We start from the raw sequence: 25477 nt of genomic DNA on the forward strand, positions 1-25477 counted from the left end.
AGGAGACTGTCAGCAGAACTTTGGGGGGGCTGATGTAGACGTCATCCAGCCCCACCCCCAGTATGGCAAATCCAAGCAATTTGCGGGTCTTCGAGAAGGGATGGGGCTAAATGATGCATTTGGCATCTTTAGCCCTGCCCCCCCCCCCCCCCCCCCAAAGCCATGAATCATAGGAAATTAACATTGCCACGGCGGAGATGCACGCGTGCGGGGGATGTGTGTGTGAGGGCAGTATCCGGGAGCCTCCCGGACATTCCGGGAGGGTAGGCAGGGAGGGTAGGCAGTCCTGATATACAACTGATGGGGGGAATCATTTTTTTAAATAAATCGCCTAGTGTGTGTAAGGCTTAAAACTGTGTTTACAATTTCCCTTGGTATCACCAAAGCTACAGTATGAACAATATAGTGAAGTGCATACACACTGACTTATTTCAAACAATAAAGATACATAGTTTGCTTATACCCCTTTCAGACAGAAAAATCCCAAAAACCCAGGTATTTCCCGGATACAAAAACCCGGGTAGAACTAGGCAGCAAGGTGCTGACCCCCTTTCACACAGGAAAAAAACCCGGGTATTTCCCGTGTCTACCCCTTTCACACAGAAGCCGGATTTTTCCTGCAAAACACTGTGTGTCATAAGAAAAGGACAGTTTTAAAGGCACACAGAGATGAGATCTTGAAAAGTGGGAGGTGTCTGCTCACTGCATTGCATTAAACATGGCTGACAAGTTGCAGAACCTGGAGGTCATGAGTGCTCTGTGTGTTTTGCTGATTTCTTCCTCCCCTCTGACATTGAGCAGCTCACGGATCTCCTCATCTTTCCAATGTGCCATGGCCATTTAGTGCTGCGCTGCACGCCACTGCCACGCCCGCTCAGCCAATCACGCAGCGCCATGCTGCACAGCCAATCAGCATGATTTTTCAATAGTAGGGAGAAAAACACGGGTCGGACCCTTTCACACAGCCGCAAACATGTGTCTGACACGGGAAAAACCCAGGTAAATACCTGGGTCGAAGTCCCGGAACTTAAAAACCCAGGTAAATACCTGGGTCGAAGTCCCGGAACTTTAGACCCGTGTTGACCCTTTCAGACATAAGAAAAACCCGGGTCGACACGGCAAGAGCAGGGAAATTCCCGGGTCTTTTTTTCTGTCTGAAAGGGGTATTAATCACTGGCCATCTTGTTTTATGAAAAATATATCTTTACAGTTTGTACACACTGAATGATATGCATATTGCCTGCCTTTATAGTGTGTTTGTTTGTTTGTTTTTGTACGTCAGTTCACTATTTTGCTTTACTAACATTGTGTCATATTAATGCATATTATCACACCAAATTCTGATAATTCCAAGTGGCAGTGTGGGTGGGGTGCATGTACAGTATGCACATCATATTTACACCCTGGCTGGACATAGCATCCTATCCTGTAACGTGACATAACTCCTGGCCATCGTCATATTACAATAATACTGTATTAACTGTTCTCATGCAATAAAGATCAGTTTACTTACTCGCCGATGAGGATTACCGTGCAATTGGCCCATATTAATTAACATAAACATTATCAGGGTCAAGCCTCGAGTCTAGAACAAGGAACTGTTGCTAGAAATGAGTTATCTGGCTCCAATGCTAAGCAGCTCATCCCAGTAATCACAGACACATGATACCACAGGTTCTAAATACTGGCTGCTTTACATGTTACCATACTGGAAGATCGTTTTCATGTAGTTGCCCATGTTTAACCAATTGGCCTGCAAACCCCAGAACTCTGCTGTCAGAGCTGTGTGTTTTATTTTACTGGCACTGAAGCTGTTAAAGTCGTAACACCCCCACCTCCTCTTCTCCAGTGGCACCTCTTTCCCTGCCCTCCTCCTTCCCTCCTCCTCCTCAATCATCTCCCTTCCTCCTTCCCTCCGCCTCTTCCCTGCACTGGTCTCTGCTCTCTCCTCTGTCTGTCTCTCCCTGCTCCCCTCTCTTCCTCGTCCTCCGGGCCATGGATGGGTAAGTCATTACCTCGCCTGCATGTCTTCCCCATCAGGGTGCACATAGAGCAGCATCCCCAGCAGCACAATAGAAGATCATGACTTTGCTACTCTCCTGCGCTCACTACTTCACCCTGACATTATAATCTCCTGTGAACATGTAGTGGGTGTGTATGCGTTTGTAGGCTCAGCTCAGAGGGAGGTGTATTCCTGTTGTGTCGTAGTTTATAGGCTTTTTCAGTAAGTTTGCACTGTTTTGATTAAGCATTTAAATGTATTATGTTCTAGTTATGAATGTGTATATAGAAAAGTCCAAGAGTCTTTTATGTACTGCATATGATAATGTACACAGCTGATGCTGAGCAAGACTCATAATCTTGTAATTCTGTAATTGATGCGCTTATTGTATAATGTATTCCTTCTGATGATGCCCCTTTATAGCTTGTTGCTGTGAGGGGTTGCAGTGCTGCTGGGAGAAGAAGTGGTAGGTGTGTGTATGAGGCATGTAGCCGGCCCCTCCCTGTGTGTGTACAGTCACACCTGTGTTGTAAGCACTGGGAAGGGAGCTCAGTGCTGACTATATCTCAGAAAGTTTCTATCCACCAGCATTTCTTCCTGGTATCCTGTCATTTTCAGCATACATTATCATCAGCAGATCTTCTACACAGCACTATGATGCGAACCACCACCACCATTCCCATCCATGGAGCTGCACTTGCATTGTCTGCTCTTTTCTAGGCAATTTGATTTATACGCTATTCCAGAGTTAAGCTGGGAGCAAACTTAGTGATTGATAACTATATCGGTGATGCTGTGGGAGAATGAGCAATACAGAACATACACACTGATACCCCTTTCACATTGCACTTTTAAAACGGTATATTGCCGTTTTTTTCCCATTTTAAAACGTTTAAGGCTGCAATGTGAAAGTGCCAAAGTTGATTTACCGGTTAAAGATAACCGGTATTTCAACACGGTTAAAAAGCAGAGTCCTACACGTTTTAAAGCCGTTTTTAGGCTGTGTGAATGGCTCTATTTCAATGGCTTGAAACGTGTCCCTTGGGGGTTAAACGGGTTGAATTTTGAATGGTATTAAATGATTTTAAAAACGGTTTTCACCTGCAATGTGAAAGGTCTCAAGGCTCAGACCCGTTTTAAAGTCCCATTTTAAGAATACCGTGTCATTACCCATTTCTGCAATGTGAAAGCAGTATGACTGACATTGTTTACTAACAACGATATTGGTCAGTGACGTCCCCCCCCCCCCAATCTGCACATGCAGTAACTGATGATGTTGTCAGATTGAGCAGCATGCACTTCTATATAGTGGGTAAAGCTTAAGACACCTTTACTGTATTATATAATTATACTGTACATATGTTTCTGACCAAAAAGTGCTGAGTGAGGTTTTGTTTTACACTTAATGGGTACATACTGGGGGTCCTACTTATCTAGTGTTTTTGTTTTTCATAAAACAATGTTAAAACTACAGTTTCTGATAAATCTTATGACTTGTTGCGATGTGAATTTAGCATTTCACAGAAATCTCCCGCATAAGACCTAATAACACTTTAAGGGCGAGATGTACTAAAGGGAAAATGCGGTAAAACCCCCGTTTTACCGCATTTTCCTATGTACTAAAACCCGTTCGCCACGTCACCGCAGGGCAGGGTATCGCCACCTTTGGGTGGCGATACCCTATAGAAGCCTATGGGCTTCTTTTCGCCACCCGCCGCGTCGCCGCAACCCCGCCGCCTCGCCGACCCCCCCTCTCCCCCCTCCCTTGGGCTTACCTTCTTGCAGGTCCTCCTGGACCCCGGAAGGTAAGCCCTTCCTCCCCCTAGCAACGCAGCCGGACGTCCTTCCGGCTGCAGGGGGAGGAGGAAGCGCCGGGGACAGCTTGCTTAGCTGTCCCTGGCGTGAAAACTGCAGAAGCCGGCTGGGAGGTGACGGAGACCCCCCGCACACCACATTCCAGGTATCGCGGGGGGGCTCCGTCACCGCATCGCGATGCCAGCCGCATATGTTAGTACATATGCGGCGGCATCGCGGCGGGGGGGGCGCGAAGGGCGGCGATGTATTTTAATACATCCCGCCCTCAGATCGCAAAATGCAGGTTTGTATCGGGACTTGGAAACAGTTCAATCCCAAAGCGACCCTGGATTTTGCTCTCTGGTCCCTTCAGCGACCTGGCAATAGAGAACCCGGTAATTAGGTGCAATCTGAAAGGGGTATTATTATTATTGTCCTGCAGATCAGTCCCCATTATTAATATTTTGTGGAGTTACTATTATTTTTTGTAGTTTGGCCCTGTTAGTTTACTCCTTGGAATGGTATTCTTATGGAGGCATATTAGCATGAGAGCATTCTGTTCTTCCCACAGCCTCGATCCAGCTCCATTGTTGGAAACCGACACTATGGGGCAATTCAGATCTGCTCAGTGAGCAGCGAATTCGGCCCAGTTTTCGATGATGGAGGAGTGCACATAGCCGCTCATGCGCACATCACTGAAGCGAATGCCTTCTGCGAGTTTTACCCTAACCGGAGCATTCGCTAAATAATGGGTGGCAGGGGACGGTCACTGGTGTCTGCTCCAGCGTTTTATGGGCAGAAAATGGTTGGCACGCCTATGGAAATGCTGGGCGGACACCTGCGAGCGCATGCGTGCCCATGCCCACCCCCATTTCGGCCATCACCGTTCAGGATAATAGTATAGACTTACTTGGGGGTGGGGGAGATCACTACCACTGTCACTGCAAGTTACCTTGTACATAGCGGGGTTATTTTCATTAAAGATGCAGTGGCGCAACTCCTAAATCTCCTCCTAGAATGTATTTTCATGATCAGGCACAAATGCAGCCCCTCACTGAGGGGTAGATGTATTTAGCATGGTGAAACAGGTCCCAGCTACCAATGTGCATACTCGCGCATCGGCTTCTCTAACTGGCGCTGCATGCGCCAGTCACTAAACCCCTACTGGCAGCCACATTCTTATTGAGGTGGGGAAAAAATTGATAAAAAATAAAAAATGATGGAGCAGACAGCCCGGACAGTGTTTTACACTGGGCGACGACACCTGCAGGTGTCCAATTAGATAGCAGTACTGAGAATGGCAGGGGCGCATTCAGCACACGCTACAGTTTTAATACATGAGGGGGAAATAGTATAAGTGGTAATAATGTACACTGATACCACTTCTCCCCGTCCTGTCTTTTCGTACTTAAGTAAATTAAGGTTTTCAGATTCCCCTTGTGCACTACAGTGCAAGCCGTGCAATGCATTGTTCAAGTGCACTGGTGGATCTGATCGCCAGGGTGGCATTAGGACGAGATTCTCTATCACAGAAATGCGGTAAAAACCCCGTTATCGGGGTTTTTACCGCATTTCTGTATTCTCTAACCTCCCACCGCAGTGTCACCGCTGCGGCTGACGGTTCCCTGCAGAAGCCTATGGGCTTCTTACCGCAGCGGTGTGTGAGGGATCCGTCACGGATCCCTCCCAGCATGCCCTGCGGCCGGCGCGTCAGTCTGCGCATGCACAGACGGACTCCCGGGTCATAGACCCGTAAGTCCAGCAACGGCGCCGCATCGCAAGGGACAGCTCTTACCGCAAGAGCTGTCCCTTGCGTTAATGACCGCATATTTTAGAGAATATGCGGTCATTAGAAATGCAATGCCGGGCGAAGAGGGCTGCGGATTTTAGAGAATCCCGCCCTTAACCTGATCGCTAGGCTATGAATATACACAGCCTAGCGAGCAGGTCTGAATCAGGCCCTATGTGTGTACATTAGCGCTACAAGAAGGATATTAGATTGTTCCTGTTTTTTGTTTTGCTGAATGATTTGATGTCCTGTCAGCTGGCAACCTTTGTACAGCATTACACTCATTCTACACACTGGTACAACTGGCTGGTTATTTTCTGACCTAATTCTTATCATATGTGTTTTATAACTCAGGCTCCCATGTTCTAAAATATATTTTTTATGTGTTTTACATAAAGGGCCTAATGCAAGTAGGCCGGAATTGCTCCTGCTAAGTTTATGTATTCTCCTGCATACTTGCAACCGCACTATCCTTGGGGCAAAGATAAATCTGAAACAAATTACACATAGCTCCCAACTTTTGAAGGGCAGGGCCTATGTTTCCAAGGCCACGCCCTTGTTTTTGCCACTGGGGGCATGGCCAGCAGCTCCCAGACCTGCTGACTATGCAACCAGCCCCTCTGTCTCTGGGAATAGACTCTGTGCATCATATTCACAGAGGGGGGGGGGGGGGCTCCCAACTGCCCCCCTCCTCGAGACACTGCCATTCCCAGGCAGGAAGCGGGCTCCCCCCCAAAAAAAACAAAAAAGGGACGATTTGGTGAATATTGGGGGACAGTTGTGAGGTATGCATAGACACAGCTGTGTGTATCCTGCAGCTCTGTGGACACACATGAGTGAATAAAATCCCCCATGATCACCCAGTCCCTTCACCTATGTGAGGCACAACTGATTCTTCTATGACTGCATGCATTGCCAGTAGTAGAACCTGGAGGAAGCGTAGTGTGAAATCTGCGCAAAATGTTCCCAAGTCAGTTATGACCAACCTATTGCTTCAGCTTATTCATTGTTTTACATTAGTTCCCAACTAAATACTTATTCTATTAACAATAGTGAACTTAAGCAGACACCATCAGGAAATATTGGTTGATTGGCAGTCACAATGTGAATTAAAGCCAAAGAGGCTAAAAAACACCCCTGATCACACTGAATCAGGAATTTGATTTCTGTGAATATCATTATTCCAAGAGAAAGATATCGGTAAATGGAAATTTATTGGGAGATCCTGGACTTATATAAGTACGTGTGCAGGTCACCAAGGCTACAATATTCAGCATTTATGGTCGTTAAGTATTCACAAATGAGCATTGTCAAAGGCTAAATGGCAATACCTACCATTAGTTCAGAGTTGGTGATTTCCTGAGAATTCAGGTTCTAGCGATACTCAAGGGAATATTACGTTCTCTTCATTTAAGCAAGCTAGGGCTAATCGAACCTGTGGTTAAGAAAAACAATCAAGAAAAGGATAATATGGTTGTCATAGACACATGAAAACTACCATCTGACAAAGCAGTGTTCTAATTGGTGCACACCTGTACACAAAGCGTTTAAAAGAATAAATAGGTTGCAGTACCAAAGTAAAATGTATGTGTGTAATTTCGGAGTCTAGGTAAACAGAATACATTTATTTTGCCGTAGTGTTGTGGGGAGTTGGCTAATGTATTGCTGGGTGCTAGTTATCCCTTACTATTAGTTGTAAGCTGCAGATTTCTTCTCCTTTCGACGCGTGTTTTAATTATGCTTTGTCTAAAATTGGTTTTATGAAAAGGTTTCAAATTAATTATATCAAAGCCTAGTAACTGGATTGTTAATGGTAAATTTACTCATACTGCTTCCAGACTGCAAATGCAGGGTCGCACCAGGACTTTTAAATGTTTCAGTACCGGTGCGACCCTGCATGTGGGGTCTGCAGATTGCAGCAGCGAACCGGCAATATTGACGTCATGAGGGGGAGCAGCGGCGCATCATCGGGGGGTGGGCGAGGAGGCAGCACTCTGCTCCAAGTGCTGTCTCCATAGTGTGAATGGGAAATGGGTCGCTCGACCCGTTTAACCCGTTCACACTGCACGGCAACATGCTGGTAAGAACACTGCTATAGAACACTGGTTTGGATTGCCACGTTGCTACCGGTTAGCTGTTAATGGTCAGGGCCGGTGTAAGGCTGCACAGCACCCTAGGCAAAACTTACTGCACCTGCCCCTTTCCCCCTTACTGCCACCAATACCCACTTCCCAACCCCTTAAGGCATACTTGACAAACATTCTGGAATGGCAGGGAGGCTCCCCAAAAAATTGGGTGGTCCTCCCAGCCCCACCTTGTGAAGGTGGGCAAGTCCCCTGCTTTCCCTGGAGGCCTACCTTTGCCACCCACAACATAGTACAATGAGGAGAGGGCAGCAAAGTAGGGAAGTATGCCTCAAGGGAAAGTATGGAGGTGAGGTCCACCTGCATTAAGCACAACAAGGATCCCCATAGACATCCTTGATCCTTTGACAGTCAGACTTGGTGGCGCCCCCCAGAGCCTGGCGCCCTAGGCAACTGCCTAAAGCTGCCTAATGGTAGAGCCGGCCCTGTTAATGGTAACCCCTTTCACATAGCACTATTTACAGGGTCAAACTGGCTTGTACCCGGTAATTAGCTGCGATGTGAAAGGGGTATCGGAGGGGAATTCTGTTGCAAATGCAATGTTGCCCATAGCAACCAATCAGATTATTTATTTTACATCTTCTAGAAAATAAAAGAATCTGATTGGTTGTTCTGAGCGGGAGGGGTACGGAATTTTGGTGGTCAAAATCCTGATCACCTAAATCCTGACAGGGGGGGGGGCGTGGATTCCCCCCCCCCCTCCCTTGTGGGCTCGCTAATTTATTCTCCCTCTATGGGTGTCGTGGACACCCAATAGAGGGAGAAAGTGTCGGGATTCCGGTGTCAGGATTTTGACTGCTGGGGTTCCGACTGCCGGAATTCTAACTGCATCCCATCTTCAATAGAACTTATATCTTCGTAAATTTTCCCCTTAGCATAAGAATGCATTAAAACGTGGTTAGACAAGGCTTCAAATACATAGCAATGTTTCACAGTATTATTCTAACAAACTGGATTCATTGTTTTCAATGTCACTGCTAAAAAAATAATTTTAAACCCCCATTTTTTTTTTACCCTGCTTTCTGTGCCACATACTTTTTTTTTATTTTTTTTATTTAAGAAACATTTGCCAAAATTCTTATTACGTCGTCTGAGGGAGAAAAATCGGGTTTATCCAATCACTATCCGATTTTTACAGCTGGTCATATCATTGAGAATGTGCACTCACACAAGTTGATATCGGGAGATGGAGACCAATATTTTTGGTCTTGACCGTCCAGATAATTGTAGTTGCGTGTTCATGGGCAAGATTTCACCAGTTTATTTATTGGTGAAATGCTAAAACAAATGTTCATACACACTGTGCAGTAAATGATTCCAATAATTGTGTAGTATGTACCTAGCTTAATACCTTTTCTTTACCTAGGATGAGATGCATGAAAGTTACAAATGCGGTCAAACCTTCAAAAATGCTATCCTTGTAGGTGTGACCACGTTCTGCTTATGCACCAAGCTCGGAATCCGCTTGGAATGCGGTGGGAGATGCCATTTTCAAATCTGCTAGCTGAATTCTTGCTGTGAGGGTTCCAACCGGATCCCTCCCAGCATCCCATGCTGTGATTATTCATCACAACTATAGGCACCTGAATAATTTTTAGAAAGTCATACCTATTAGAACAATGGTTCCCGAACTGTGTGGCGTGGCACCCTGGGGTGCTTCGGGTTGCTGGTCCAAGATCAATGCAAATTATTTATGGTCATGGTAATAGGCAAAACCAGTGCTGGGAGCTGCCAATCATAGCATAAGTGGATGTGAATCATGTCTCTCCTCACATATTTAAACTTAAGGATGACCTATAGACACAATTATTTAATTGAATACATTTTTTAAAAGTTTCTAAACTTTTGGACTAGGGGTACCATGAAAAATTCGGACGCTTCAGGGGGCCGTGACTCAAGTTTGGGAACCTTTCTCTGTGCTAGAAATTAGAATCATTATATAAATATGACTTGTGTTCTCGATCAACATGAAGCTGAATCTGCTAAGCTGGGTTGTAAAACTGGACCTACCATCAGTTGCATCGCCCCGGTGTCCACAATTATATGTAAACTTTGCATACATTATTTTTTTGCATTAAACTTAATGTATTAATATTTATAGTATATGTTCCAAATTTGTATCTTTAGATTCATTGGGCCTTTTTATATAAAGTTTTTTTTTTAGGATAGTTTTGTTTATTTTGAAACCGCAGAGCAGAAGATGCCTAACATGAAAATCTAGTTTGCATACCAGATATCCTTCCAGAGACTTTCTTTATAGGAAATCGCTAACACAATGGTCTCCTGTTCAGATTAACAACAATGCTCATTCTGCACTGGGAAAATGTAGACAAGGCTCCTGTTTCGACATCGTTATTGTGGTTCTGTACTGGTCTATCAAGCGGTGATCCAGTGTCTTATACAAGGCACTGTTAAGTTGCTAAACTACCATCCTCCTACATGACCTTCGGTTTCACACGGATTTTCTTTCATCTGTTTATAAGCAAACAATTCTCCACAACCCGGGAGGATGTTGTGTCCTATTAGTACCTTGTGCTCAAAGCAGTCATCCTGCTGGTACTTGGGTAATGAATAAGAGTCCTCACTGTTGCAGCACTTTCCACAATGCAGATAAAATAGCCTTCGTCTCCGAAACATTCACACCAAGGACTCTGTATGGTGCATCAAGAGCTCATTGTCAATGGCTGTGTGTTTGTCCTTTTTCACAGTAATTACATTACATTAAAGTGATCAAAAACTGTAATGGCTCACGCCTTAAGGAGAATGTCTTGCATCCTTTGTGACATATAAAATTGTTCTGTCATCTGTCCCATGATTTACTTTTACAATATTTGCTGACTAAAGCATGAGAGTGCAGCTGACCAACCAACACAGAGGTGGAAAGAGACATGGGACAGTAACTGGAGTGCCCCCTTCACTACAAGATGTGGAACCCTACTCGCTATTCATGTTGGACAGCCAAAAAAAGAAGCTATTTGTAGGTTGTAAACCATTAACATTTATATAGTGAGGGATAATTGTTCAAACTAGCTTTTTACTCGTATCGCTTGCATGATTATTGTGCAATGTATTGTCAGTTTAAGTTGCAGCCATCTTAGCAGATAATTACTTTCTTACTTAGTTTGCTGTATTGATGTTCAGTTCATGTGAGTGCTGGAAACCATTTTCTTGGGCCTGGTTGAGAGCTCATCGCTAAAGTGAGAATTAATAGTGGACTGCGAGGAGTAAGCCACCACCCTTGACAAAATTGTCTAAATAGCAATACAGTAGGTTATGGGAGAAGGGGGGGCGGTATTCAATCCGGGATTCCTACTGTTGAAATATCCCGACAGTCCGAATCCCGGGCTGTTTTTGTGTGATCTGACATTAACTCGACAGTCGGAATCTAATGTTCTGAGTGTTGGAAAGTCTATAGATTTGTTTCTGACAAAACAGATCCGACTTTAAAAACAGTTGCATTTTTAATGCTGTTATTTCCCCTATGGGCACAGATTGAATACCCCCAATGTGTGCTTTTTTATGTGTAAAAAGTTTAAATACATACTGTACTTGCCTATTTACAGAAATGCTCCCATACACCTAGCCTCAAATTGTGCTACAGACCTTGCTAGTTAGATGCACCAAAACACTAATCCTAAATTCTTAGGGCATATTAACCCTTTGAGTGTCAAGTGAATTTGCCAAGCAAACATTTTTATTCATAATAAATAGACCTGTAATGTGTACCATATATATGAAATATAATGTTTTAGACAACATTTTTTATTTTAGTTTATATAACCAGTGTGAGCAACACTGGTATTTTTAGCGGCTATTTTGCACATCTCTCACAGATGTTAGCATTCAAAGGGTTAAAGGCCCATACACACTTGAAGATTTTCATTTAAAAAGACTTTGCCAAAATCTTTGAGAGCTATATCTTTCACCAAAGTAGTGCGTACACACTGAGCTATTTTCCCCAAAGAGCAAGAGATTTTCAGGAGGCGAAAGACTTTGCTGAAAATATTTCATTGTAAATGGGCTGGGTTTGAATTCCAAGGGTTCCATATATACAGTGCATTGGTGGCAATGGGCATATAAATATATGAACATAGGTGGGTAGTGTTGACGGTAATGGATACATTGCTGGCCTGCGCAATAATGTGGACAGTGTTGGCACTAATTTATGCATTGCTGGCACAGACCAGCAATGTATATGTTACCGCCAACACTGTCCACCAATGTTTATATATTTATATGCCCACTAGCACCAATGGATATTTATTTAAATGCAAACTGCCAACCTATATATTCATTTAAATGGCATGTGTATACATTTAAATGGCTCCAGGGGGGCCCCCCCCCCCCTGGAGCGACTCGGCGGCCGTCGCCACATCACCCACCACCCTCGTTGAGCGACGCGACGGCTCTCACCGCATCATCCCCCGACTTCCCCCCCCACCCGTGGAGCCATGCAGCGCCGGCCGCATCACCCGCCAGCCCCTTCCCCCATGGAGCGAGTAAGCGCCAGAGCGTTCCCCCCCCCCCCCCCCCCCCTGGGGCGCTCCGGTGGACCATACCTGGCCATCCCCCATTTAATTATATATATATATTATAATATACTTGTGAATATATATTAATAATAATATTTTGCTGCATTTAAATGAATTCATTGGTGGCAGTGGGCAGAAAAATATAAACATTGGTGGCCAGTGTGTTTAGCTGTGCACTGGGCAGACAGCATTGCTGTCTGCTCCGTGTTAAACATGGCAGGGGGCGGGGCGAGCCGGGTGTTTGGCCTGGCCGGGAAGCAGCAGCAGCCGACCAGACGGAGCCTGGTGATGAGCGGGCGGCGCGGACCAGCACAGGGTGAGTATGACAGGCGGGGGGGCAGCGGGACGGTCCGCTGGGCTGAAAGTGGTTAAACTTTCAGCCCGGCAGCGTACACACACGGCGATGATGGATGAAAAACCATCAGATGAACCACTTTTCTAGCTCTGGGCCATACACACTAGGCGATTTTGAGCCGAAAATCGCTCAAAACGGCTGTTTTGACCGATTTTCAGCTGAAAATCGTCAAGTGTGTATGGGCCATTAAGAGTGGAGCCTGACAGTGGGCAGTCTTTGTCCAGGCACTCTCCTCCAGCAGCACAGACTCTAAGCACTAGTAGTAATTTAGAAAGTGTGTTGTTTGAACCACACACACCCTGTACCCACTATAAATATGCCACTGCTAAGTATTTATTAGACTATATGCATACTAAGATGCAAAATTGAGGAAAATAAATTCAGTCAGTATAAGGGGGATATTCAATCACCGGCGAGCATCTCCCGTTGGGGAGATGCCCACCAGGCCCTATTCAATGCTGTCTTCCCCGACAGCATTGAGCAGAGTCTCTCGGCAGAACGATCCCGACATCACAAGCTGTCGGGCTCGTTCTGCCGGGAAGTGATGAGCTGCCGGCTGCAGCCCGCCTCTTCTCGGCCGCAAGTCGCGCCCCCGCCCCCTTCTTGCTCCCTGGCAGGCGGGACATTGAATCCCTCCTGCATGTTCTCGGTCGAGCTGACCGAGAACGGGACTGGGTCACGGCGGTCGAGCAAGCTCGACTGCCATGACCCTCACATTGAATACCCCCCCTAAGAGTGCAAAAGGCCTGATATGAGTGACCTGCGCCATGCACAGTCAATATACACCTTTATACCAAAGTAGTAGATAGGTGGAATAGCCTTCCAACAGAGGTGGTAGACGCAAATACAGTAGTACAATTTAAACATGCTTGGGATAAGCATATTGATATCCTTACAAAAAAATAAGGATCAAATATGGTTTGAGGTAACATGTTTAAAAAAGGGGCAGACTAGATGGGCCAAGTGGTTCTTATCTGCTGTCAAATTCTATGTTTCTAATTTCGCTGTCCCAAAAATCTAATAAGACCTAGTACAATATTTCAGGAATAAAGAATGGAGTACAAGGGTGGCACCATATGGTGCAAAAGGGATATGTGTATGACAGCTTGAAGCATGGTGCTCTTCCCAGTGGGAATGTTCTTTTATATTTCAAGGAATTTATATATGAGCAGCAAAGAAAACAACACAACAGTTACCCAATACAATATTGGTTTATTATTCTCAACTTCGGGCATTCAATTCAAGCAGTAAAACAGTCCGTAATCACATCCACGGAGCCTCAGCTATCATTTTGACACCTGTGTGCTTAAGGAGAGGTCAGGACACCGTCAATTCATCGTCCGGGATGAGGCTACTGGACTGTCATTCTTATGAGCTTATATACACAGTTGTAGGTGTTAGTTCCCAAAACAGTAACACCATAAGAGGTAATAACATACATTGGTGTTGCACAGCATAACAGAAGTTCCTAAAAAGGATGTAACAAATACATGCACATGGAATATATATATATATATATATATATACCTCCCAACAGTCCCGATTTTATCGGACAGTCCCGATTGTCAGGGCCTGTCCCGCTGTCCCACCCGCGGGCGGCAGTGTCCCGCGGTGTGTGGGGGCTGTTGGGAGTCCCCCTGTCAGCTGCTAAGCAGCAGGGAATAAACGCTGTGCGCATACGCACAGCGTCTATTCCCGCAGCCAGGGGGCTGGGGGCATGGCTAGAGGCTCACAGAGCCTCTGGGTCATGCCCCCATAGCGGCAAAATGGGGGCGTGGCCTCGTGGAAGAGCAGCGAGTATAGGCCACGCCCCCAAATTAGCCCCCCCCCGAAAATTTCGGCGCGCAGCAGCAGCGTCCCGCCCGCTGAAGTGCCAAAGTTGGGGTGTATGTGTATGTGTGTGTGTAAATATAAATCTCTATCCCTAAAAGGTTGTGACCACATCAAAAAGCATACCATGTTTAGCACCCCTTACAGGCGCCATCGAGTATCTGCATTAGTTCACAACACCCCTATAGTAAATTCTTTATTGTTAAATTTGATATTTATTAAATTGTGCCGACTTGTCATCCATAGGGTCAGTTATGTGGTGGTGCACAGTTGTGCTTTGGTTTTTCATGTGTTTTATTGCACACCTGAAAAGGCCTTGTGGCACCCTAGTCACACAGATTGGGAACCACTGGTGTATACAGCTGAATGTGAAGCTTGTTTTTTTTTTTTTCAAGTGTGTTTTTTTGTTTTTCTCCCAATGGAACCTTTATTATTCAGCTGTTCTGCATAAAATGTATATTTAAATAGCATGATGCAAATAGCACAAATGTGAACCCATAATGGCAACTCCTACTTAGGAAACATCCATGCAGACTTCCAATCCCTACTTCTCCCACACCTGCTGTATGTGGCATGTTGTCAATTTTATTTTTTATTTTTTTAAAGCAGGTTATTTGGTACTTATGTATTAGCAGGGCGCCCAATTAGCATACGTACACTAGTGTAGGGAAATCTCATCACATGGGCCATTTTAGTGCTGTGCGATGGAATTTTCCTATGTAATTTATTCACTGCTCTGTTAGCCCTGGCAGATCGCATCGCATTTCCCGCAAAATCGCATGCGATGTTATAGGGTGCGATGCCATTACATTAGCTATACACTTGTATGACATACAATGAGATTTTAGGCATCCCCCACTATCCACACCACCCCGAAGCATGGCGAGCGCAGCGGAACGTGTCCTCCCGACCTTTTTATACCCCCACTATCCACATCGGCGTGGAGTTGATTTTATATAGTGTGGCGAGAGGACGCAGATTACTTTACATGTATTCCACGTCCCCTCGCGGGGGTATGAAAAGGTCGGGAGGACGCGTTCCGCCACTCCTTGCCAGGCTTCGGGGTGGTGTGGAGTGTGGGGGGTGCCTAAAACCTCTTTGCATGTCATACAAATGTATAGCTAATGTAATGGCATCGTACCCTATAAAATCGCCTGCAATTTTGCAGTAGGTGCGATGCGATCCGCCGGGGCCAAGAGAGCAGTGAATAAATTACATAGGAAAATTGCATCGCACGGCACTAAAACGGCCCATGCGATGCGATGCGATTTTCTTACGCATAATCGCCCACTAAGCAGTTTGCTTAGTGGGCGCCCTGCTAATACATAAGTGCAGTTTTTTTTAATTTAACATTGAAAGGACCTTTTTAAGAGTGTATATGACACATCACTGGTATTCATATATGCTAATAACAGCCATACATTTTGTTTTGTCTCCCATTTGTTTGTCTAATGAAAGCATATCTGATCTATAATGGATACATGTGTGTGTTGTTTGATCCGTGTAAATACAATAGAACGATGACCCAAAATACAGGGGTTTGATTGGATCTCCTGTAAACGTTTGTTGTTTGAAAGAAGCAAAAAGGTGCTGAGTGTACATTACATACCGTATAGAGCCAGAATATGTCACACTGGCTCTAGACCAGGGGTTCTCAAACTCGGTCCTCAGGACTCCACAGAGGTCACATCGAGGGGAGAAGTTGCATGCAATCATGAACTGACCCGCACCTTTCAGGGTGACAGGATTGCATATGACAGTCCTTTTGCAAAAGATGTATTGTATGCAATCTCACCCAAGGCTGCTGGAACCCATAAATCTTTAGTGCAGCACTTGCGAGCTCAGGCTCTGATCCAATGTGCATGTGGGACTGAACCTGATTTATAGTGACACCCAGACTGTTTAGCTGCTGTGACAAACTGCGAAGCTCCAAATATGAAATAATACCTTACCCCCCCCCCCCAGACTAAACACAGACCCACAATCCTTCATCATGTGGACAATTTATTTCCATAATCCCTAGAACTGTCCCTATACTTGTCCCTTTAACAGATGTCACACTGGATATAGATGGGAGTCTTAGATGAGCATTTGCAGCGTCAGGTACTCTGCTCTGTGAACTGGCAAATGGTGGATGTGTGTGTGTGTGGGAAACAAGGGGTAAAGGGCCACTAGTCTGGGCAGGCCAGATCATAAAAAGAAGTGACTGGCTGGTAAATGGCCTCACAGGTGCATCTGCCTACCAGTAATATTCCCTGTAAGGTCGATGGCCAATCCGCCCCTGGATGTGCAGTGAGGTAAATGGCTAGGTATGTTTTCTCTTGTACCAGAGATTTACACTCTCTCTATAAGCTTAAAGCTGTGTACACACCTAAAGATTTATCTGTCCAATCTCTCTGGTGGTAACTAAACTCTGGTAATGAATTGGAGGCAATGAACCATTTGGAAAACAGACATGGGGCGGGATTCTCTTATAACTCCCCTAGCACATCGCCAGCATTCGCATTTTTAATAATCGCATATGCAGTAACATATGCGATTATTAACGCAGAAGCGATGGCCGGCGATGTGCTGCGGGTCCCCGCTCCTTCCCTGAACCTTCACACGGCTGTGTGAGGACTCCTTTTCCTCCTCCCTGCACCTGGAAGCTGTGCAGGGAGGAGGAGATCACTGGTCCGGGCAGCACACAAGGAGGCTGCCCGGACACAGGTGAGGGAGGGCATCGTGGATCAGCGGGGGACGCGAAAGGAAGCCCATAGGCTTCCATGAGGTTACGCCATATAGAACTGGCGTAACCCCCCGCAGCGAAGCCCCAGCGGTGGGACTTTGCTGCATATGAAAATGCGGTAAAAATCCCGAAAACTGGGTTTTTACGGCATTTTTAGTTTGGTGAATCTCGCCCATGGTCATTCAGACATATTGGTTAAATCCATGTGATCTAACATACTGTATTTATCCCCTAAAAATACAGAAAGGGATATATAGAAAAAGAATAGTCAGTGTATACACAGGGTCAGGAGTACACAGAATTTTTATCTTTGCATGTAATATATATTCTCTAATTAAACGAAAAGGAGAAAAAGACCTGGAAAGAAACATGATGAACAAAGAAAGAGGTAAGGATTATAGGAAGGGTGGGGAGTTGGGATCTTCAATGGGGTTCACTGAAATACCTGACTATGTTCAAGCAACTTGCTCAAAAGGGAGAACTAAGCAGATAGACAAGTCGAATCCTGGGTCAACACCGTAATGTACTAATGGGTGGTGGAAACTGGATATGGCCATATTGAGGTGACCCGACAAATGTATTGTCCCTTTTAACTGCTTTGTATAATCATGCCGGGTGGCTGTTGTGTTCGATGTGCAGTAGTGCACTGCTTTGAAAGTGACTAATTATGGACCAATCAAGCTAATTCGAAACTACCAATTGCTTAATTAGTTCTAAGGGATGGTGCCAAAGCAAGTCTCTGAAAAATCAGTGCCGGTGACTGGAAAAAAAGACTGTGATTTCACGGTTTCTCATTTTAATTGAATAGCAAACTATGTCCTGTCTCAATTGAATTCCCCACCCCTAACAGTCAAAGTTTTAAGAATATCCATGCTTGAACATAGATGATTACATTAAAATTACTGATTACAATAAAATATATCTATATTTCTCCAGTGGTGAGTGTGGTGCACTCCAAAATCCATAGAGGGGAGAAAAAAACAGCCATCCCCCAAATGCTGGTCAGAATTCACTGAAACCGCTTTCCTAATTTCAGGTGTAGTATGGTGATCCAATGGTTCGTATCCTGACATCGAAATCCCGACTGCCGGTGCTTCAACAGGAGGGCTTCGCTCACCACAGGTTCTATTCCCCTCTAGAGGGGTTGTGGATCCTGGCAAGGAAGAATAGCCTGAATGTTGGGCATTTAAACATTGGGGTTCCGATGTCAGGGTACTGACCGTTAAAATCCTGACTGTCAGGCAGTCATCCGGCACCCCCTGAATTCAAACCTCTCAAGAAAACACATCACATTTTTCAGCATTTAATAGATATGTAAAAAGTACAAGCCAATCGGCTCTTAAAGGGCATGTTACAGAGTGTTTTTCAAAATGAGTTAGGAGCTAGTTGGTTGTTACTTTATCTCTGTCCACTTTATCTCTCTCCAATGTTTAGTACATTGGCCCCCTTAGTTACCTGTGTTCAGGTATGGCTACCCTTAAAATATGGATTATTATTCTGCCTTAAGGAACAAGATGTTGGGAAACATTGCTTTAGGAACTTAACTATGCATGGTCTCTATGAATAGGAGTTGTCACTTGTAGAACTGGTTATACTTTGGGTTTGGAGCTGCAGGCTGAAACTAAAAACTGCTTCAGTGAAGAGCTGTAGACGTATGCTTTACACAACAAATACAACACCACCATCTATAAAGAATATTGCTAAGTGCTGTGTAAGCTATACATACTCCGATTTGGCTGCTCAATATAGATCACATATTACATATCGCAAGTGGGAAGGCCTTTACATTTGGCCATTGAATTATGTCACTGCCGGCAGCTCCTGTTCACACATGTAGATGAATGATAGATCTGCTAGCAGCAGGGCTGATCAGATGAGGTGTATGAATAATTTTCACAGATTATATAGATCGCTCTCTATATAGATATCTATGGGGGGTATTCAGAGTTGGGCGTTCAGGGTTTTTTAGTGGAATCTGTTCACTTCTACTTTTTTCAGATTCAAATTGTTATCGCGTATTCACACATGGATGAATTCTTCATTTTGTGTATTCGTAATCTCAGTGTAAATTTCACTTTGGTAGGATTTCACTTATTCACTATTATTTTCAATGCTTTTTCGCTGTTTCTTAGGATGACTTTCCCGATTTTTGATTGCACTTTTTTTCTGCCGCGGAATCATGCCACATGTTAAAAATGCTTCCTATTTTTCCATATTTTTTATATTCATTTGTTCCTTTTTCATTTCTCCAAGTTTCTTTACTTTTAATTGTTCTTGAATTTATTTTTGATTTTAAAGTATTATTTGTCCCATGATGCACTGTTCTGTCATGTGATCCATATTTTCACCCAGAATGCAGTTCTTCCCTAGTTTATATGAAAAATTAACAATAAAAAACGATATATTTACCACGTCTGCAGCAGGAAACAGGCTCACACAAGATTAGAAAGGTAACGCACCTTTTGAAGTTAGAATATCCGAAAACTTCGCCTAAGAAAAAGGATTTTGAATGCCGAATGAAACGTTAAGTTATAAATATCGAAAATGAAAAAACAACGGCAATGTCTGAATACCCCCCTATATCTACTATATAAAAGCGAACATTTGTACTTCTGTCTTTGTATAAAAATCCACAGTTTACAAGCCAAGATGGACATTTTTATATACGAGCACTACCGAGATAACTAAAAAAAATTTAAAATCGAAATTAATTACTGTTCATTTTTAATTTAATTAAAAACCATAATTTTTGTTTTACGCTAATTCTGCTTACGAAGATCACCGATCATACCCAGTGATACAAGCCCATCACAACATATGCTCATTGCGACTCACATTGATGCACTGATTGCGGATAGTGGACGAGATGTATCAAACGGAAAATGCGGTAAAACCCCGGTTTTACAGCATTTTCCAATGTATCAAAATTGATACCACATTGAATGGTATCGCCATCTTTGGGTGGCGATACCCTATAGAAGCCTATGGGCTTCTTTTTGCCGCCCGCCGCCTCAGACGCAAACCCGCTGCCTCGCCGCCCCCCCCCCCCCCCCCCCCCCCCCCCCCCTCTGGCTTACCTTCCTGAAGGGTCCTCCTGGACCCCAGAAGGTAAACCCCTCCTCCCCCTAGTGAAGCAGCCGGACATCCTTCCGGCTGCAGGGGGGAGAAGGAGGCGCCGGGGTGAGCCAGGCGGCAGGGAGGTGACGGAGACCAGAGTACAGGTATCGCGGGGGGGCTCCGTCACCGCATCGCGATGCCAGCCGCATATGATCGTACATATGCGCTGGCATCGCGGCGGGCGGTGAAGGGCGGCGATGTATTTTAATACATCCCGCCCAAAGTATGGTTTGTACCCAGCTGTACATTGTTTTAATGCCAGGCTCTACTATAGCTGACTATGCTGTTGCTGCAGTAAATGAGGTTATGCTTCACATTGTGTGCAATATAGTTTTCCATATAAATGGTAGTCTGTTCCAACTTATAGTATAATTTAATATTTTTTGTTTTTTAATTTCAGAGTTTTCCAAGCTCTGTGATTACAGTCCAGGATTTAACTGAATGCATGCTTGAGTCCAGAAGGTTAAAATAAAATTGAGGCGATTGTGATCAACCCTGGACTGAAACTAAAGTATAGTACAATGGTTCCCAAATGGTGTGCTTAGAGCAGGCCTGTCCAACGTTGGCCCTCCAGATGTTTTGAAACTACACATCCCAGCATGCTTTGCAAACGTTTTAGCATTCTCTAATAGCAAAACTGTGGCAACGCATGCTGGGATGTGTAGTTTCACAACATCTGGAGGGCCAACGTTGGACATGCCTGGCTTAGAGCATACCTCCCAACTTCTTAAAAGCTGAAATAAGGTCCCTGGCGCACACCCGAAATTTAAGTGGGTGACTTAGGTGAGCGTGGACAATGCCCCTGCGAGTCCACACCCCGGTTTTGGTACTGAGGGTGCAGGGGGGCTCCCAACTGCCCACCACCACCGCGTATGGTATGTGAACAATCAGAAGTGAATCCTGTCCTACACCATATAGTTAAACCTAATTGACAAAAATTATTTTGCTTAAATTAATATTTTTCTCTAAATTTCTCAATATGGAACTTTTGGCCTACGTGTACATTGGAAAAAAATTCTGATACTCTGGTGCCATGGTTTAATAAAAAGCTGCTCAAATGCTCTAATTTATATTGTATACTTGCCACACTACAGGCAGCCAAAGAGAGAGGAAGTGAGGGTGCATAGGTCAGCCCTTGTAGCTTGCTGGCTTGTGGACTATTGGTGTCAGATGCAGCTGTGAGCTTTTTGAAAGAACCTTCTGCTACCACATTACACTGTGTGCTACTAAATTTAGAACTCTCCATACACAACAAATAGCTGAAAGCTAATCCTGAACAAATTCTATATATGTGTGTGTGTGTGTACACACACACACACACACACACACACACACACACACACACACACACACACACCTTCCGACAGCGCTTCCCCCGGGTCCTTGCCGGCGGTCACCCGGGGTCCCCACCGCCTCCCCGCTCCCTCTCCTAACCCTGTCCATCTCCCTGAAGCGGAGAAGGACAGGGTTCCCGTAGCCCGGAAACTGCGTCTCACATGCACACGCGTCTCAGTCAGATGGAGCGCCTCACTGCTGGCGGATCGCCAGCGGAGACAGTCTGGCGATTCGCCAGCAAGAGGGAGCCTGGCTCCATCTGTGTGTATGTATACGTGTGTGTGTATATATGTATGTATGTATGTATCTATCTATCTATCTAATAAATAAATATATATATATATATATATATATATATATATAATATATATATATATATATATATATATATATATATATCTCCACCAAAAAAAGAAGCGGCACTCCAGGACTTGTATAAAGAAGAAGTCACTCTTTATTCATCAATCTACGTTTCGGTTTTGTGGAAAAAAGTCATTCACAAAACGGAAACGTAGATTGATGAATAAAGAGTGACTTCTTCTTTATACAAGTCCTGGAGTGCCGCTTCTTTTATTGGAGGATGCAAATTTGCTGTTGAAGGCACCGGGCAGCGCTTTACAGAAGATATTTGAACATTCACATCAGTTCCTGCCCCATTGGAGCTTACTAATCTATATTCCTTACCACATGTACACACACACGCACAGACACAGAGACATTCTAGGGTTAATTTTGTTGGGAGCCAATTAGCCTACCAGTATATTTTTGGATTGTGGGAGTTAACCGGAGTACCCGGAGTAAACCCACGCAAGTACGGGGAGAATATACAAACTCTGCACAGTTAAAGCCATGGTGGGAATCGAACCCATGACCTCAGTGCTGTGAGGCAGTAATGCTAACCATCCGCACTGCCATGTGGCTCAGAATAAGGTCCATTGTGTGTATAATATACACAAACTATGCCCAATGATAAAGTACTGTATATTGACTTTTTACACATTATTAAAACTTGAACAGCATGTAATCAAAAATAAATAAAATGAAATAATTGTAAACTTACTCGCTTTAGGTTTCATTTTTCAGGGAAATACCTTGTACCATGACAAAATCTATCCAAAATGGTCATAATTTTTGTTTTTTATTGCATTTTCAAGTAAATGGACTAAAAGGAATATTTATTCAGGAATTGTTAACAAAACAAATTAAGTGTACTTGGCTTAAGTGGTCTCATTTTGAAACCGAGTTCTCCCTTCTCCAAATGAAGGTGCCCTCACCTGTGTTTAGAGTAGTAGGGGAGATAAAATTAGTGTACTATGTGCTCTATTTATGGTAAACATCATTTTTCATAGAACATACCAAGGTTATGTTCTCAAATAAATTTATGCTAGGGGGTTGCATCATTTTGAAAGACATGACTGCTTTTGGTACTTCGTGCATTCTTGCTATATGTGAAAAATTTATGTTTTCTGCAAAGCTGGGTAATATTGTTGATCACCAGATAAGTACCAAGAGGCCCTGTCATTGTTCTAGTGTGTGTGTGTGTTTTCTGTAGTGTAGGGGTTATTGAATGGTGACATACAGATTAGACATCTGGCTATAACGTATATGGTAGCTTCTAATTTGCAGCAGGTGACTTCTCTTTTCAAACGTGGGTTTTCTCCTATTTATAAATGGCAGGGTGGTAGACATAGGAGATTAAAGTCCATTCCTCCTATTTCTAAAACATACACGCAACAACATTTTACTATTCATCGGCCAGCTATACTCCCCACTGGTTGTCAGGACTGGTCGGTAACTGTGTGTGTGTATGTGTGTCTATATATGTATGTACTAGCTAAGCCCGCTCGAAGCAAAAGCTTCGAAAACTAGTCTGATGCCTTGTGATTGCCTCTGTGTTTCTGTATGTGTGAAAGAGATGTAGTTACACTCGCTGCCAACAGATGGCAGTGTTTCGGTTGCAGTAACAGGTCTCTGTTGGAGTAAGATCTCTTGCTGCTACAATGTCTGTCTTGAAGAAGGTCTGAAATGCGGACTGAAACGTTGACGACTGTTTGAGGTTCAATATTTTAATGAATTGAATAAATAGAAGTTTTATCTGCGAATTGGTGAGTGCCCTCCTTTTAAAATTATATATATATATATATATATATATATATATATATATATATATATATATATATATATATATACAAACTCCAAAAAGAATGGCACTCCGGAGGCAAGAATACAGCATATAAAAAACGTGTATTAAGAATTCAAGCTTTCGGGGTTTGATCCCCTTCGTCAGGATACACTACAGTGTATCCTGACGAAGGGGATCAAACCCCGAAAGCTTGAATTCTTAATACACGTTTTTTATATGCTGTATTCTTGCCTCCGGAGTGCCATTCTTTTTGGAGTTTGTGTATGAATTTTTCATTGGGCACCGGGGCCCGCTGTTTATTTGCTTCCTTATACATTGAGTGCCGGCAGACTTGGATTGTTTATATATATATATATATATATATATATATATATATATATATATATATATATATATATATATATATATATATATATATATATATATATATATATATATATATAGATATATAGATATATAGATATATAGATATATAGATATATAGATATATAGATATAGATATATATATATATATATATATATATATATATATATATCTATATATATATATATATATCTCTCAAGGACACTGGCGCATTAAGTTACCCATATATATGTGTGTTATAAATATTTTGGGGAATGTTCAGTATTCCCTCCTATTTTCTGTATCTTAATCCTATGAGATTTTTTTTGTATGGATAAAATCTACAGGGTGGCAGGCCGATTCTCTGTGCACCGACTTGGTAAATCGGGTAGGGTTTTTATGGGGAGAATCTAGGCGCCCAATTGGAATTATGCAGTAATATATCTCTATCTCTATCTCTATATATCTATCTCTATATATCTATCTCTATATATCTCTCTATATCTATATTTCTCCTTCCTTCACAGGGGACACTGCAAAGTCTGCTTACGCTGGGTAGTTTGAGTGATGGTTGGAGTCGGCACTTTAAATTTATTTGACGTGTGACAGGCTCCTCCCCTCTATCCCCCCTCCTAACTCCAGTCTTAAAAAAAGTGCCGGAGGAGTCGGTCCCCGGACACAGGTCTCCTTAGGAGATTGTTTTTTTTTTTTGTGTGTATTTTTATTTTGACAACAGGCAGACAGTGTGCCGCTGTCTGCGCTGCTCCGTGGGAGTCCCCCTGGGGGTCCGGTCGACGCCGCATGCGGGGTTCCTCTGTGACCCGGACCACCGGGCTGCCACCGCGCCGGGGGGGTACCGTCGCAGCCGCACGCGGTTTGCCTCGGTGCCCGAGGTCACTGCCACGCGACCAGGGGGACCAGGCAGAAGATAGCGCTACGGCGCGGTGTGGCGCCGGTCAGCGTGACGCTCTGACCGGCAGAAGCTGCTTTGATGACGCGCTGCTCGCGCGTGGACAGCCGTCCCGGATATAAAATACCGGAAGAGGCTGGAGCGCACAGTCGGCGTTCTCTACCCCACGAGGCAGGCTTCAGGGCTCCGGAACGCTGTCAGCTTCCAGGTCCACAGCGTTTGTCCCTCCGCTCAACGGTGCTGTAAGTGCTGCTGTTCTGTGGGAGGGAGTGTGTTGGTAACACAGTGCGGTGGGGTCTGGGCTCATTGTGGGATTGGTGGCTCCTCTCCCCTATCTGCCTTTAGGGTGTTGTTGGGGGGCTGTTGGTGGTCTTCCTATAATACTCTGTGTGTGTGTGTGTGTGTGTGTGGGCTGCGCAATGTCCTCCAAGGCTACTGCTTCTAAGGGCTCACAC

General features: G+C 44.2%; 1 protein-coding gene across 4 annotated transcripts in view; it reads left to right on the forward strand.

Moving 5' to 3' along the window:
- The first annotated feature begins 1880 nt into the window (after positions 1 to 1880).
- PTBP3 (polypyrimidine tract binding protein 3) overlaps positions 1881 to 25477 on the forward strand; it is a 188963-nt gene continuing 165366 nt past the window's right edge. Inside the window, exon 1 of one of the 4 annotated variants that reach the window (XM_083179475.1) lies at positions 1881 to 2003. In XM_083179475.1, the coding sequence (XP_083035601.1) occupies positions 2000 to 2003 (4 nt within the window). In that variant the 5' untranslated portion in view covers positions 1881 to 1999. The remainder of the gene's footprint in view (positions 2004 to 25477) is intronic. The other 3 variants (XM_083179474.1, XM_083179477.1, XM_083179472.1) reach the window with 3 other exon arrangements.

This window comes from Crinia signifera, chromosome 1 (assembly GCF_055691185.1).
Source record: "Crinia signifera chromosome 1, ASM5569118v1, whole genome shotgun sequence".
In the NCBI taxonomy this organism is placed as follows: domain Eukaryota; kingdom Metazoa; phylum Chordata; class Amphibia; order Anura; family Myobatrachidae; genus Crinia; species Crinia signifera.